At 41.1% G+C, this 17,344-nt stretch overlaps 1 protein-coding gene across 1 annotated transcript in view; it reads right to left on the bottom strand.

Annotated features, from left to right (window-relative positions):
• The window catches only part of suclg2 (succinate-CoA ligase GDP-forming subunit beta), a 133,049-nt gene that overhangs the window by 85,739 nt on the left and 29,966 nt on the right, over nt 1–17,344 (bottom strand). Inside the window, exon 2 of the mRNA XM_041980250.1 lies at nt 16,796–16,937. Within this exon, the coding sequence (XP_041836184.1) occupies nt 16,796–16,937 (142 nt within the window). The remainder of the gene's footprint in view (nt 1–16,795; nt 16,938–17,344) is intronic.

Raw genomic sequence — 17,344 nt, forward strand, 5'->3', positions numbered from 1 at the left:
TGCTGGGACCTTCCATTGGGGCACCAATCTAACTGATCCAACCCGAAAGGGTGGAGCTTAACACACTGCCATCTATTGATTGGAAAAAAAGTCACTTCCTGTGCGACCTGGCATAAAAACAAAGCAGGAACAACTCCTTGTTTAGAGCAACGCATTCTTTTTAGATGATAAAATCTGTGTTTATAATGCTGTCACGAAGCACCGCCGAGAAGAAAGAACACAAACTGTTGGATGATCACCATCCTTTGTTTCAGAGTTGTGTTTTGGTTCTACTGTAAGGAAGGCGCTGCGATGGCTTCATGCTATTACATAGCTGAGGCATCTTTTGCTATCCAGCGGATCTTCGACCTCTCAGGGAAGGTTACGGTTGGCTGTGGAAACACAACAAGATTACAGTTTACAAACCATATCCGAACCCTAACCGTCCTGTCCCAACCCACACCCACTGGTGGAAACCAGGCATAAGACATTCAGGGCAGTGGGTCCTGAGGACCTGGATAAGAAACACTGATCTACTGTATGCTGGAGCCTTCACACACACCTTTGGCTCCATCAACGGTATTCCCCATGTCTCTCCACAACCCTCCTAATGGGAAAAGGAACTGGGTGTCCAGCAGCATCTGTTGTGGAGAAAATCACCTCTGCACGTCTGGCCACAATTTATGCACAGATTATCTGGCCAAAAGATCCTACAGAGCCAGATTTGGGTCTCTACTTTGCAAAGTAGTAAAGTAAAGTAAAGTAGGTTCAGGCATCACGATGCATATTGCTGTGTGACTTTTGGTTAGTTGGTGCAGTGCAGAAGGGCTTAGCCAATAATTTTGTTTTATTTATTGATTCTGTTAATTTAGTCGTATAAATCCTCTGAAATAAAATAAATTATAAGCTAAATTCTCATTGTCTAACATATAAAATAAGTTACTAACCCCCCCCCCCCCCCCCCCCCCTTTACTTTAATGGTGAATGAAAACTACAAGATTCCATGAGAAGAGAAACCCAACCCTGATTCTTATTCATCAGAGGTTTAGTGCAGATGAATAAGGATCAGGGTTGATGTTGATGCAACACATCATAATTATTCGATGTGAAAATCCAAAGACATTTTATTATAATGCAATGTGAGCAACACCATCACACACACAAGTGACTCAAAATTAAACATTTTACAAAATAAAAAAATCAACCACAGACTTTGATGGCTGTGAAACATGATGTGAAAAGGTTGCTGCTAAACCTTAATAGTATGTATTTTAAATGTTAACGTTAACCGGTGGGATTCTTTTCATTACTTCGTTTATTTCTAAGTCGTCATGTGGTGATGTCTTCTCAACCTGTTGCCATGGAGCAGTAAAGCAAACAGCTCTGTATCACAGAGCCATTATCACCCATGAAAGATGAATAAATTTGAATTAACACATTTTATTCTTGGAATAAATCTAAATGTGTGCTGAAACCTAGTAAAGTTAAACAGTTTCACCATTAGCAAAGTACGCTGTTAGAAAAAGTCAGTGAATATTACAACACACCCGGTCCTCTTTGTGTGTCATGTGATGCTATAAACCAGGGATCACCAAATCCGGAACTCAGGGGCCAGTGTCCTGGAGCAGGGAAACATTGAAAACCTGCAGGACACTGGCCAAAAAAAAAAAAGAAGAAAGAAGAAAACAGCCTCCCTTGTTCTTTACCTCAACCACTGGCCATATGACTTAATGCAGAAACAAACAGACGTTATATAAATGACTAAATGACCAATAAAAATCCACTTCTATGACCTCTTGATTTTACTCATCGGAGTAACTTGTCATTAGAACATGAGTAGCTCAATCCTGTGACACTACTTACCTGTAGCTATGTGATGGGTTGATATAACATAGGCATACCCCCCCTCTTAACCACATTTTGTACTTTCTTAAGACGGGGTAATTCATAAGATGATTTCATTTTAAAAGAAAAAGTTAAAACAGTAACAAGGTTTTCAATTAACAGTAAAACATAATAATTCGTGTAAGAGTTAAATGGTAGTTAAAAATCTATTAATCTCATATTTCGTTTATCAGAATTTTGTCATTTTGTTCAATGTAATCCATTATGCACGGGTGAGCAGCTAAAAGGCCTTAAATCCTGTTGCTCTGGGATCAATTGGTTCACCTACCACTCGGGGGAAGTGCAGCGCTGTTTCCTCATTGCAATAAACCCACCGCACGAGGGAAGCCCTATTAATCACTCTCGTGAATCTTTCTACCCTAATTCAGGTAATGGTGAATAATATGAATGTCTTCCCGGTGATTACATTGTTTAAACATATTATAGCTTGTTTCATGTTAGTCTGATGAAGTCAGATTAAGGTTTTATATTGTTTTGAGACATAATTGCTTTACCTCAAGCATGTGCCTTTGCTTCGAGAGACATAGCAGTAGCCTACTTTTCTTTTGTTTACAACTTTATTTGTAGTTTTTATACCGCATATCTTGTTTTTGCAATATTCTCTTCCGTTGATTGTCATGGCAGAATAACAGCAATGTATATTTGTTCAATATTGTTTACTTGTACAGCGACTGCAATAAACCCATCGCATGAGGGAAGCAGTATTCGTGATTCTTTCTACACAATTCAGGGGTATAACAGCTACACCTAAGCTACACCTGAACGTAACTGAGCCATCTTATGTCCTCATTGGTGAATGACACTGGGGAGGACAATTTATTATGCAGAGAAATCATTTGACTCAGAAATGCTTCATTATGTTAATTTAATTGTTGTTTGTGTTTTATTGTTTTAAGGTTCGATCCTTTTAATTATATTTCCTATGATCACAATGGCCTTGTATCCTTTTCCTCTGAAGCTTTGGCTTGAGTGTGACAGTCACCTACTGCTTATCCTTTAACATTTAATTATCATACATCGGTATTAATTGCTTTGCATTTCATTGTTTATGGCAAGCTTGCTTTTAACCACTGAAGCAAATGTGACTTTAGCCCAGTTGTCTGAAATGATGCTTCTTCCAGGTTTGCAGATAGATCAATTTGTAGATCACATACCAGAAGCAGGATGTATTTATTATCTAGGAGGTCTGAGCTGCCACAGCCCTGCAGACAACTCAATGAGCAGATTTAGAATAACCGCTTTCAAATACAGATAATAAATAAATAATGAAATACACATAATCACAGTGTCCTTGGCTATGAGCTACTTCTGTTTACACATCAACAGACTGAGGCACATAATGAGCTTCACTGACTTCAAATCTAAAGTACGACAAAAAATCCTCTTTTCTTCCTGGAAAAAAATAATAAACTCACTATTTATAGAAAAGCCAAGAAAATGTTTTATGTTAGGAACTAATGTTTGGCTCCATCAACATTCTGAGGATAATACCATTCTCGTCCCCTTTCCGCCACACAACATCCATATGAATTACTAATTTCCCATGCATGCATCCACACACAGACACACACTTTTCTCATCAAAGAGCTGGCTAACGTCAAGGTGGCTTGCCATTATTCAGAAAGCTGACATATTACATTAACTATCCCTCTAATAAGCACACATGAGATTGGTGGGATGAGTATAAAAACAGTTTACACTGAATATTCATGGCAGAGTAAAATAAATTAAGATGTTTCCTTCCTCTGCTAATTTTCATTCTGGCAGTGACACTACAGGGAAAGAGAAAACCAGCAGCACCGACAGACTGAAGCGAATGAGGACTGTGAGGTATGTGGCAACCGTAAAAAGCTAAAAAGCAAAACAAGAAGGAAACAGAGACAAACAGAAAATGTGCCTGATTTGTCAGGGAGGGAAGCCATGAAGCTGACAGCAGTAAAAATGAAGATTTTTCTACCCATCTAGGCAGAAGGCATGGCAGACGTAAAGAGCTCTGCAGCAAGGAGAGAGGGGGGTATGGTTTTGATTTAGAATTCAAACTGAGAATCCATCAAGATTTGCCCAACAGATGCATCTGTCAAGCGGGTGGCAACACACAAAGTGGACTACATCATCAGATGCTCTTTGGCTGTCACAGAGCACAGGTATGTGAACACGCGAATGTGCGTGCATGTACAAGGCCATGCAAATCCGCTTCGGAGGTAAAAAAGAATCTATATTCATTACTGGAGGTGTTTAGACATCCAAAATCTGCTACAGAGCAGCAAAGCTTTGTAAGAACCTACAAATATATAAACTGCAGCCATAAGAAAAGAGGATGCTTCCAAATATAATATTACTAAGAGCAGTGAACGTTTTTTAAGTTAACTTTTTTAACCTTAACAGTGTGGGAAACTTTTATATACCAGGAAACATATTATGAGTAAACAAGTGACATGACAACCCATCCCTCCAACATACATGTTGTCAGTACCAAAGCCTTAAAACAAAAGTCTGATCCAAATATTCCCCAAAGTGTGCAGCTTGTGAAGAGGTTAATCAGGGATATTTCTAAGTTCTTAGAGCAACACTACATACGTTTCTGACTTTGCAACACTGTGCTTCTGACTTGTTTTGATGGTACACTGACATTCATTATGCACATTTCTGGAGTCATCTTTGCCCTGCAGCATCCCAATGCTGAGAAACCACACTTCACAACTTTTTATTTTTATCCCCCAGGCCGGGGCAAAGCTACAGTTTGCTTTACTGTGCAAAGTCACTGCATTAATTGTGCACCATGGCTTGTTCAGCAAAGAAACGCAACATACCATTATCAAAGAAAGCAAGAAGAAGAAGGACGGTGGCGGTAATGCTTCACTTTAAAGTTGTTTGCAACCGTCCAACATGGCTGACACACCCACAGCCTTTCTTCAAAAGCTCCCACCATCTCTGAAGTTGTCCTCGTCATCTTCTTCCTCCTCCTGTTCCTCTTCTTCATCTCTGGTTTCTTTCACTGGTTGCATGTCAACTGTACAGCTCAACACTGACCCCGGGGTTTCTGGTGGTATTGCTCCGTTTGCTGCTTCAAGTGACGGATGCGCAAGGCCCCCGAAAATGGATGGCACAAATTACGCTTGTAAACAATACAGGAGACGGACGAAAGTTCGTCTGCTCACCAGTCTTCTGCATCAAGCATAAATGGGCCTTTAACTGGCAAACAAAAAGACTCACATCACAGTGACTTTTTACTTCAGTGGATTCCCACCACTTTTTTTTTCTTTTCTTTTCTCTTCAAGTAGAAGACAACAACTTCTACTGATGTACAGTCACTAGCAAAGTAACCTATAGCTGCAGCCTCTGGTGACTCTAATCAAGTCCACAGCTCGTCTGATCTCTGGGCTTTGGTTTCATGAAGTCCATGGTTCTGACATCTCACCACGTGTCCATGAAGACAGCACTTAGCCTGGATGTCTGCTTGAGGATGCTGTTATGTTGTGGAGTAAATGTCGTTAAAAAAATAAAAAATCAAGTGGCAGAGCAATAGATAAAATGCAGAATTACCCATGCAAGACAAAAACTTTGTTAAATTCTGAAACTGAAAAATATTCATTCTTATAATTATCGGGTCGATAACAGGAAATTATTACGTTATTCCGATAAGTTCGATATTATATTGGCTTTTCCCCATAACATATATATTTTTGTCAGCACGGCAGTGCTCTGCTTATACTGAGACCTGAATGGTCTGCAGTGGATGCTGAGTTCATGTGATGTTGGTATAAAATGAGAAAATCTTTCTCACTGGAAAATTTAAGAATAACCCCTCATGTTGGAAGACATCTGGTTCAAACTCGGTCATAGTTTTGGTAGTTTTTTCATTTGTTATCTAACCAGAAAACTGACTGAGTTACCGACTTAAACCAACATTCACATTACAATAGAAGCGTGAACTTGAAAAGGCTGGAAGCACAACTAGCAAACGTGGGAATGGGGAATTTCCACCACTCCGTGAATGCAGCACCACCAGCATGCAGCAAAGTGTGGGAATTCTTCAGTTTCCTAAGAGGACATTTCGCTGGTTATTTATAATAACTGTTCCAAACAAGCTCCACGAGGAGGGAAAAGTAGCACAAGCTTCAATACTACAAACCTGATCAGTCACCTGAAACATCATCATCGTTTCAACGGAGTTTTGAAAGCGTATGAGGACGCCCAGGCTGTTAAAGACGCAAAAAATCTAAAGCCAACCGCAAAGAAGCCACCGGGACTGACAGACATCCGTGAGGTGTTTGAGACATTCAAGAAATTTGGCACAAATGACCCACGGGCTAAGGCAGTTTAAGATTTAATCATGGAAATGATGGTGCTTGACGAGCAGCTCTTTACCCTCGTTGAGGACGGAGGCTTCTCGTCTGATTCATCACTTGGAGCCACTACTACTTTGCTGCTGTGTGCTTTCCACACAAATATGATGCTATAGCCAAATGTATTCACACATTAGATCAAATAGTTCTGTTTGATAACTTTAGAAAATCTTTGAGTTGCATGCTAAAAGTTTTTCACTGGGAAAAAAAATCACTGTCTCTTCATATAAACTGTGAAAAGTCTTTTAAGTTTTATGAGCATTTATGTCATGATCTTAAGTTTGTTATCAGTTTTAAGTTATCGTTACCGGCCTTTAGTAGCTGAAAGTTATCAGTTATCGTTTCAAAAAATGGTTATTGTGCATCCCTAATTGTTTTAAGCCAAATTATGTGCTTAATATGGATCTGCTGGCAGGAAATTCTTAAAAAAAACAAGTGCATTGAAAAGCTGGAAAAACCGTGTAACTAGAGAAAGTGAAATTGTGACAGGAATATTACCGGGTTTAACAACATGAGTCCAACGAGTCTTTCAGAAGACAGACACTGAAAAGGAAGTTTCATCATCTATAGTTTAAAACATCATTACATTGTGAAATCAAAATGAAAAATAATTCTGATAAATAGTCTGAACTTTATAAGAAATGTTCATACCTGTTCAATAACAACAAAAACCAACAGGAGCACTGTAAAAAAAATAATTTTCTACTGGATATCACAGAAGGCCGAATCATTTCCTTGCAAGTGTTTTGTTGTTGGACTTCTGTGCTCGTCATGGACTGTCCATAGCAAACACCTTGTTCAGACATAAGTGTCCACAGGTGCACTTGGCACCAGGACACTCTAGGCCGCAGTTCGAGGATCGACTTTGTAGTCGTGTCATCAGACTTGCAGCCGCATTTTCTCTCTCGGGTGAAGAGAGGGGCGGAGCTGTCAACTGATCACCACCTGGTGATGAGTTGGCTCAGATGGTGGGGAGGATGCTGGTCAGGCCTGGCAGACCCAAGCGTGTTGTGAGGGTCTGCTGGGAACGTCTGGCAGAGTCATGGAGAATGACTTCTGGACAACTTCAAGGAGATCTGGTCTACATGTGCTCTGTGGACTTGGAGAAGGCATTCGACCCTCCTGTGGGGGGTACTCCGGGAGTATGGAGTGCCACACTCGCTTGTACGAGCTGTCCGGTCCCTGTACGACCGGTGTCAGAGCTTGGTCCGCATTGCCAGCAGTAAATCAGAATCGTTTCCAGTGCGGGTTGGACTCCGCCAAGGCTGCCCTCTGTCAGCGATTCTGTTCATAACCTTTATGGACAGAATTTCTAGGCGCAGCCGCGGTGTTGAGGGGATCCAGTTCGGTGGCCTCAGGATTGGGTCTCTGCTCTTTGCGGATGATGTGGTTCTGTTGGCTTCATTGAGCCGTGATTTTCAGCTCTCACTGGAGCGATTCGCAGCCCAGTGTGAAGCGGCTGGGCTGCCAATCAGCACCTTCAAGTCCGAGACCATGGCCCTCAGCCGGAAAAGGGTGGAGTGCTCTCTCCGGGTCTGCAATAGGGTCCTGCCCCAAGTGGAGGAGTTCACGTATTTAGGGGTCTTGTTCACGAGTGAGGGAAGGACGGAGTGGGAGATCGACAGGCGGATCGGTGCGGCGTCTACAGTGATGCGGACTCTGCATCGGTCTGTCGTGGTGAAGAGGGAGCTGAGCCAAAAGGCAAAGCTCTCGATTTACCGGTCGATCTATGTTCCTACCTTCACCTATGATCATGAGCTGTGGGTAGTGACCGAAAGAACAAGATCGTGAGTACAAGCGGCCGACATGAGTTTTCTCCATAGGGTGGCCGGGCTCTCCCTTAGAGATAGGGTGAGAAGCTCGGTGATCCGGGAGGGGCTCAGAGTAGAGCCGATGCTCCTCCACATAGAGAGGAGCCAGATGAGGTGGCTCGGGCATCTAGTTAGGATGCCTCCTGGACGACTCCCTGGTGAGGTTTTCCGGGCACGTCCCACCGGAAAGAGGCCCCGGGGAAGACCTATGACGCGCTGGACGGACTACATCTCTCGGCTGGCCTGGGAACGCCTCGGGATCCCTCCGGATGAGCTGGTGGATGTGGCCGGGGAGAGGGAAGTCTGGGTTTCCCTGCTTAGGCAGCTGCCCCCACGATCAGATTCCAGATAAGCGGCAGAAAATGGATGGATGGATGGATGGATGGATGGATGGCATAACAACAATCTTGAGAATCATTGTGAAACCAAAAAGACGTGGTAAAAACCACACATATGACTGAGAAATGTGTTTGGAGATTGTTTTGTTAATGATCTATAATCCTGGATACTCACAGCAAGCAAAACAAATTACACACATTTATTTTAGTTCAGTGTTTATAAGAACTTTGCAACACATACAAAACCACCAAAACAATGAAAGTATTGCAATTATTATTCATTAAAGCATTCAGTGGCCACATTAAAAATGAAAGGATCCACCTTGCACAGATGGTTAAGTACATGTAATTTCAGGAGAGCTAGAAAAACTAACAATGATTCAAGCTCATTATAACAACCCTATCTGGGTAGAAGGGCAATTACTTAATTGAAACTATGATGATAATAATAGCCTTAAAGGGAGGGAGGTTGCCTGTTATGACAACATGGTCAAAGATGCAGTGAAAATCATGTCCATGAAAAAGTACTAATAAACAAGTCTTTAAAGTTAAATAATTACAACTACAGTACAAATAATTTAAATGAACTCATTGAAAAGCTGATAAAATTTCAATGCTATAGATGCTATGGTTACGCTATGCTATGGTTACGTAACCATAGTAACTCACTCTCACAGCTGCCAAGACTCGAGAATGAGAAAACGCAGACAACCACGATCTGAATTAACAAAGTTCTGGAATATAATAAGACATGGGACAAAAGGCACCACATACTTTACAAGGTTTGAACCGGCTGAACTGTCCTCACTTCTCTACAAAAGAGGCTGCACGCAATGAAACCCCTGAAAGGAAAACGCAAATAGTGAGCTGAAGGATAATTGGTACAACTTCATCACTCAGTCTGAGACTCCTCTGTCAGACGGGCAGAGACATCCATGGATTATGGGCTGTGCTGCATTCAGCCCAGCCAACAACACAACAAAAATGCCCCAAACTGCTCTGCAGCTGAATCCTATATCCAGCAAAAAATTAAATAAAATAACATAAAAAAAGGGTTTGAGAAATACAGCAAGTGGTCCCCTCAGATCCAAATACATGGAGTTTCTACATTTGATGTGTTGTCTTTGTACCAGATCTAATCAAAACCAGCGATTGAAGGTCCAGTATAGGCTTAGAAAAACCACTAGGTCTCACTACAGCAGATAAATATCCGTTCAAAGCAAATCAACACTGCTTTAGTATTTTGAAAATGTTGTTTTCATCTATAAAACAGAACAATGGGAACACTGGTGCCATCTTTCAGTTTGTGGAAGGCTTTCCAGCCAGACAGGGTTTATTCAGAGATGGAAAATGTGGAAGTTTGAATACTACATACTGCTTGGTGGAAAATCACATAAAACATGCAGCTACAGTCAGACGGCTTCAACAATACAGAACAGAAAAAGGCTATCAGAAATATGTGATATACCCCATTATATCTTCACAGCAAGTAGCTATTCGCTGCCATTTCAAGGTTCTGCTGATCATATGTAACTCTTTAATAACTTGGAAAATCACTGGATCACCGAGTACTACAGTAAGGGACTTTGGAGATATTTTTGACCAGGATCTGTCCCTTGGTTTGCATATCAAACCGGTTTCTAGAACCTATCAAATTAGGGACATCCTGTCACAGAGTGATGCAGAAAAACTAGAGCAGGTTTTTGTTACTTTAGACTTCAGACAACTGCAATTTCTTATTATTGTTTTGTCCCAAATTTGCCCTGAAAAGCCTCTGAAACGCTGCAGCGACGGTTCTGATGAGAACCAGCATGAACGATTATATTTCTCCAGTTTTAGCTTCTCTTCACTGGCTCCCTGTAAAATCTAGGATAGAATTTAAAATTCTTCTCCTCAAATATAAAGCTCTCCATGACCAGGCTCCATTGTATAACAAAGATCTCATAGTTCAATATATTTCCAAAAGAGCACTTTGCCGTCAGACTTTACCTGAGGTTTGAGGTTTCTAGAGTCTCTAAGAGTCAAATGGGAGGCAGAGCCTTCAGCTATCAGGCCCCTCTCTTATGGAACCAGCTCCCAGTTTGGGTTTGGGAGGCAGACATCCTCTCTACCTTTACGATGAGGCTTAAAACTTTCCTTTTTAATTAATCTTATTGTTAGGGGTGCTTTAACCATCCTTTAGTTGTGCTGCCATTTGGCTCAGACTGCTGAGGGATGTCCCATGATGCACTGAGCTCTTCCTTCCTGTTTCGTCTCTCTGCTCTTTATTTTTCATGTAAAAACTTATGACAACACTGGCATCATTAACTTGTATTTCTTTTCTACTTTCAGCAGGTCTCCATGCCGATTAACAGGTAGAAATAGTTCAAACACACAAAAGACACAAAACAAAAAGTCCAATAGTTTTATTTTTCAAAACTACAGCTCTGAGCACACACACACACACACACACACACACACACACACACACACACACACACACACACACACACACACACACACACACACACACACACACACACACACACACCACAAAGATTAAAGGCTTGTGTGAAAGTGGTGGATGTGGATCATTGGTTTTTGGATGGACAGCAGCAGTTAGTGCACCGGTCTCTCAGTGTCCCAGCAGAGCACATATTAGAAAAGCTTCAGACTTTCTGATAACTCCCTACAGGATTCACCCAGTGTGGCGCCACAGAAATCAAACCCTTCTTTCCATGATCCATTAGCTGGGTGTGAATCTCCCATCTGCCACCATATAAACTCTCCTCCAACACTTGTCATTCCAGTTACAATGAAATCAATGGGCCATGTCGGACTTCTCTTTTTTTTATGTTTTGATTAAAAAAAAAGAAAGCTTTTAAGCTATTTGTCCGCAGCAGTAATAGAGCAAATCAATCTGTGTCCACTTCTAGAGAGTTGGACCACTCTGCAGTGCATGAGAGGAGCGAGAGGTGTTTCTGAACAGCATAGCAGCAATTGAACCGTCAACTCAACTACTTCATGGTTAAGTGAGTGCAGAAAAGGGGAGAATGCTGGTTTTTGTGCATGTGTGTACGCATGCTCAAACAGGCAAGCTATGAGCGCCATCCATCTGTGTCTGAGCTTTGATGCTTGACTAGTTCACTCTGCTGTGTGTGCACAAGGAACCGGGGCCTCCCAGCAGGACATCAGCGTCGCACATAAATCTGTTTGAGTTGCTCGCAGTCAGCTCAGATACCCTAACCATCCACATCTCCCATACAGAGCAAGACCATGTGTCCCCTACAGTGTAAAGTCATTCAACTGAGCTTTACGCAGGGCTGGCTCCATACCCTGTCTTCCCCTCACGCAATAGGAGTCAGAGTTTGGCATTCTCAGTTTGTTTATCAGCTCGACAGATTTCAACTAAAGAGGTTACTAATCTCCCTCAAGCATATCCATGTATGGGCTAACATGGCTAAAGAGAAAGCCATTCAAAGACACAGTGTGTAGCTTACAAAATAAAAATAAAAAGAAACAAAGATGATCGTGTGCATATGTTGTTAATCCGAAGATCAATGCACTAATGGAGATGAGACGACCGAGCAGGTCTGAAGTTTGTTGCAGGAACTGAGGGCTTAATTTATTAAGAAAATTGGGAATTTAGGACTGTCAATTTACTAAAAACTGTAATCAGATTAATCACAGTTTAATTATTTAGTCATTATTAATCACTATTTGTGACTATGCCTGAAATATGCCTGTTTTTACTGTACTGGAACAGAAAGAGCCAATGCACGCAAATAGTCAATGTGAACAGACCTTTAGTTGGGTTTTTCTTACATTAGATGATCACTTTCATAGTTATAATTAGTTCATTATTTCATAAAATCTAGACCTTAAAAAAGGTCACACTTGTGCCCCCCCTTTTCCTGGTCAGTGCCCCTGCCTAGCCCCCCATCTAAACTTTTCCAGTACCACCCCTGCGTAGCTGAAGCATAAACCCTTTCTACCAATTTTCAACTACTTTGTTAAAGAAGTTTCCTGTTCTGATTTGTATCACAGAGAATGTTCATTATTTCTCTCATTACACTCATAGCCCATAAATCTTCATACAGTGTGTGCAGAATTATTAGGCAAATGAGTATTTTGATCACATCATCCTCTTTATGCATGTTGTTCTACTCCAACCGGTACAGGCTTGAAAGCCTACTACCAATTAAGCATATCAGGTGATGTGCATCTCTGTAATGAGAAGGGGTGTGGTCTAATGACATCAGCACCCTATATCAGGTGTGCATAATTATTCGGCAACTTCCATTCCTTTGGCAAAATGGGTCAGAAGAGAGATTTGACGGGACTCTGAAAAGTAAAAAATAGTGAGATGTCTTGCAGAGGGATGCAGCACTCTTAAAATTGCCAAGCTTTTGAGGCGTGATCATCGAACAATCAAGCGTTTCATTCAAAATAGTCAACAGGGTCGCGAGAAGTGTGTTGAAAAAACAAGGCGCAAAATAACTGCCCATGAACAGAGGAAAATCAAGCATGAAGCTTCCAAGCTGCCATTGGCCACCAGTTTTGCCATATTTCAGAGCTGCAACATCACTGGAGTGCCAAGAAGCACAAGGTGTGCAATACTCAGGGACATGGCCAAGGTAAGGAAGGCTGAAAAACGACCACCACTGAACAAGACACACAAGATAAAACGTCAAGACTGGGCCAAGAAATATCTCCGACTCAGATGCCAGCAAGGTGGAGGTGGGGTACTGGTATGGGCTGGTATCATCAAAGATGAGCTTGTGGGACCTTTTCGGGTTGAGGATGGAGTCAAGCTCAACTCCCAGTCCTACTGCCAGTTTCTGGAAGACACCTTCTTTAAGCAGTGGTACAGGAAGAAGTCAGCATCGTTCAAGAAAAACATGATTTTCATGCAGGACAATGCTCCATCACACGCATCCAAGTACTCCACTGCGTGGCTGGCCAGAAAAGGTCTAAAAGAAGACAAAATAATGACATGGCCTCCTTGTTCACCTGATCTTAACCCCATAGAGAACCTGTGGTCCCTCATCAAATGTGAGATCTACAGGGAGGGAAAACAGTACACCTCTCTGAACAGTGTCTGGGAGGCTGTGGTTGCTGCTGCACGCAATGTTGATCGTGAACAGATCAAGACACTGACAAAATCTATGGATGGCGGGCTTTTGAGTGTCCTCACAAAGAAAGGTGGTTATATTGGTCACTGATTTGTTTTTGTTTTGTTTTTGAATGCCAGAAATGTATATTTGTAAATTTTGAGTTGTTATATTGGTTTCCCTGGTGAAAATAAATAAGTGAAATGGGTATATATTTGGTTTTTGTTAAGTTGCCTAATAATTATGCACAGTAGTAGTCACCTGCACACACAGATATCCTCCTAAGATACTAAAACTAAAAAAGCCCCACTCCAACTTCCAAAAATATTCAGCTTTGATATTTATGAGTCTTTTGTGTTCATTGCGAACATAGTTGTTTTTCAATAATAAAATTAATCCTCAAAAATACAACTTGCCTAATAATTCTGCACACCCTGTAGATGTGTGCATGGCTGTCTGATGACTAGCAGATTTTACAGTTTTACAGTGTCACTAGCAAACCTCTTTAATACTGAAAGGTTATAAAAAATAAATGTAAACAATATCTGAATAGGTTGCTGTTATCAACATGTTTCCTTCTTCAGCGTCATGTGACAGAGGAGGAGGCTGCCATGCTGGGCAGACACAGAGACGACCAGAGCAGCGACAATTGTGCAAAACTATGTGAAAAGTTTTTTTTGTTTGTTTGTTTGTTTGTTTTTTGTGGGTGTTGAACAAACCCACCCACACTTCTCTTCCCAGGAGAAGTGTGGGTGTTAAAAAACCCTCATCCCCCACAGGTGTGACGCCTTCAAATCCATCCATAGAGCCATCCAGCTCATCTTGTTTTATGTTGCCTCTATAAACCTCCATGTCTTGCAGTCAGAAATGACGGATGCTGCACATCCATTAAATATTTAACCCAATAAATTACATAAATTAGTTACCACCGTTAACGTGTCATTTTTGACAGCCTTATGTAGATTATCTTTTTTTGTGTAAGGATTCACAAAAACTCTTGATAGCAGCAGCTCCAGCAGCATTAACTCATATGAACGGTAGGTAATTAAGACCTGATGCTGTTTATAAAGGTTTGTGTACCTATGAAAAACAATGACACACAAAAGAAAGTAATTTCTCTGCAACTGTGTTTGAAATATTGGGTAAAGAAACCAATAAAAATATTTCACAACTGCAGTCATGCAGCCGGACCCTGTGAGGTCAACAGGCTGCAGCCATAAATCACTTTCAGCCACCATTTGTATAAAGCATATGTTACAATAGCTCCAGCATGCATATTCAAACAGTACCACGTTAATGCAGCCCTACAACTATGCTATGAATAGCGACAAACAATTTAGATCTGGACAATCAAAAGGAGGAAAAAAAAGTGTGAATCATCCATCACAAGTTATTCAACCCTTGAATCTGCTGGGTTTTATTAAGCTGTCTGTTCCTTTCTAACTCTTCTGTCCTGAGTTTTCCATTTCTCCACTTCATCCCTGACCAAGCAATATAGACACTGTCAGGAAAACATATATCCTCCTCTTCCTGTTAGGTTTATCTTTGTCTGCATCATAAGCAGGGCCACTGAAAGCAATGCCCCAGGTGCTTAAGTTCCAAGATGCCGATAAGAGTGGCACCTTGCTGGCTGAAAACAAACCTCGATGCACTATCACAAAGTTGTTGCTGTATTTGGAGAAGACACTGAATAAAATATAAATCTAAGGGTGGGAATATATGCTGTATGTGTTAGATAGCTTGTTCAGTGGAAACAAAGTGAAGCAGGAGAGGTAGGAGACAGGAGAGAGAGCTATGTGTGGGTGCATACAAATGGTGTTAGACTATCTTTGTTCATGCAAGCACAATGTATTCCTGAAGATTTGTAGTACAAGTCTTGTTTCAGTCCCCTTCTTGCACAGCTCTATGCGAGTGCATGGGGGCAATAACCCAAGCTGCATCCAAGAATAAATAATAAGAACTGGAAAACAAGATAAAAATAAAACACGCAAAGTGTGAGAAACTCAATCTGAGCGGTTGTGAAACAAATTAGTGCGGATGAATGCCATGATAAAAAACAGAGCAGGCACTAGCACAAAGCTCAGAAAACACAGGCTCCAATAAATACACAGCAAAACGGCACAATTACACTTGATAAGACTTCAACCACATCAACCACAGACATTTGTGTATCCTGTAGCAGGACCAAAGAACAGACCATCACAAACAGTTTTCATTTGACTGTACATAGCAGTGCATTACAACACATTATCAACCCTCGAGAAAAGAGCACCGGCTTCATTCTCACTACATCTGGACTTAAAATGCAAGTCCAAAGGGAATATACTGGACTGCAGGTGCAAACTCTAGAGGAGTATTTTGTATGGGAATGGGGTACCTCAATCACATCATTTCAAAAGAGAAATGAAAGTAATGCTTCTGGAAAACAAACCAATTAAAGTTCAACTTACAGGTCAATGCCTTAAAGTGAAGAAACATTCAGGAAGGAACAGGTTCAAAGAAAAAAGTCCATATTGTACGCAGCGAACACAGCGCTGCAGTTCTGCAGCACAGGGGAGATGCTGAACGACTAAGAATAAAGAAAAGTGGATTCAAACAGGAATTCTGATGCCGACGCTTTAGAAGAAGTGTATTTATAGACACAACAGACCATAATTTTCTGTGCAAGTATGAGCCTGACAGGCATGAAAAAAACCAGAAAAGAAGAGTGTCAATCCTTTAACTGACAGAATCTCTTCTGGTCTCTATTTTTCCTGCTTTCTCTCAGGTTCATGATCTTCAGAATCATCTGCATATCTCTGTAAAAGGAGTTACTTTATAGAATAGTATGGACAGAGGTGTTAAAGAAGGTAAATCAATAAACTACAAGGGTAGTGTCAAATCAGATCATCAAATCTGATTTGATTTGACAAGTTCTATGTCTACTTGCTTTGTATTAGTGCGACCAGTAAGATGTTTTTTTTTATGTTATGTCAACTGCAAAAAAATGTGAATTGTAAACATTGTGATTTCTGAATTTATTGTTTAAGTATTTATCACTAATACAGTGAAAATGAGAGAAAATGTGAATATTTGCTATACAAGGCGATTTCAGTGTGCGCCCCTAAATTTTCTCCTTGCGCTCCTAAGAATTGAAGTTAGGGGCCGCTGTGCTCTTCGTACAAAAAGGTTAGTCTGGAGCTCTGTTAAGTATCATTTACCATTACCATGAATATCTTCAGACTTGTATCAAAGTCATAAGCTACATCGCCTTAGAGACAGCTGCTCCCATGGACGTAAGTGACCTGCAGGTCTCCGTGTGCATGTGTGCACCCGCCACTCACTGAGTCTCTTTGCAGCCTCCAGGGCCTCAGACGCTGTGTCAGCCACGTAGAAGCGTTGGACAGCCACACCGCTCTCCTGCATCAACTTCTTGCTCTGGTACTCTTGTAGATTCAGCCATCTTCTAGGACTCAGCCAGGTGCACTAGAAGGAGTGAGGCAGAGAGTGGAAGAGAATACTTTGAGAGAGATATACAAATAACGTGTTGTAATCAGGTATCTATTTTGAGGACTTGACATCTCACCAAATTAGTACACTATAGTGTAAAGAAAAAAAAATCAATTCCCAGATACTAAGAGATTCTAAAATTTAGTATCTAGTTAGATATTAATTACCACAGGTATGAACACTTAAATATCACTTTGGCGTCTGCTGTTTATGGAAAGACCCAGCCGCCTCTACCTATTTTAAACAGGCACTGCAGCGGGCAGCCGCACGCTAAAGCATCTCACTGGCGGACCCATTGTTTACTGTAGCTGTGTTTCCATTACTCCTAGATTACACAAAACCTAAATATTGCAATAAATAACAGGTAATGGAAATATCTAATT

The sequence above is a fragment of the Melanotaenia boesemani genome, chromosome 3 (assembly GCF_017639745.1).
Source record: "Melanotaenia boesemani isolate fMelBoe1 chromosome 3, fMelBoe1.pri, whole genome shotgun sequence".
Classification (NCBI taxonomy): Eukaryota; Metazoa; Chordata; class Actinopteri; order Atheriniformes; family Melanotaeniidae; genus Melanotaenia; species Melanotaenia boesemani.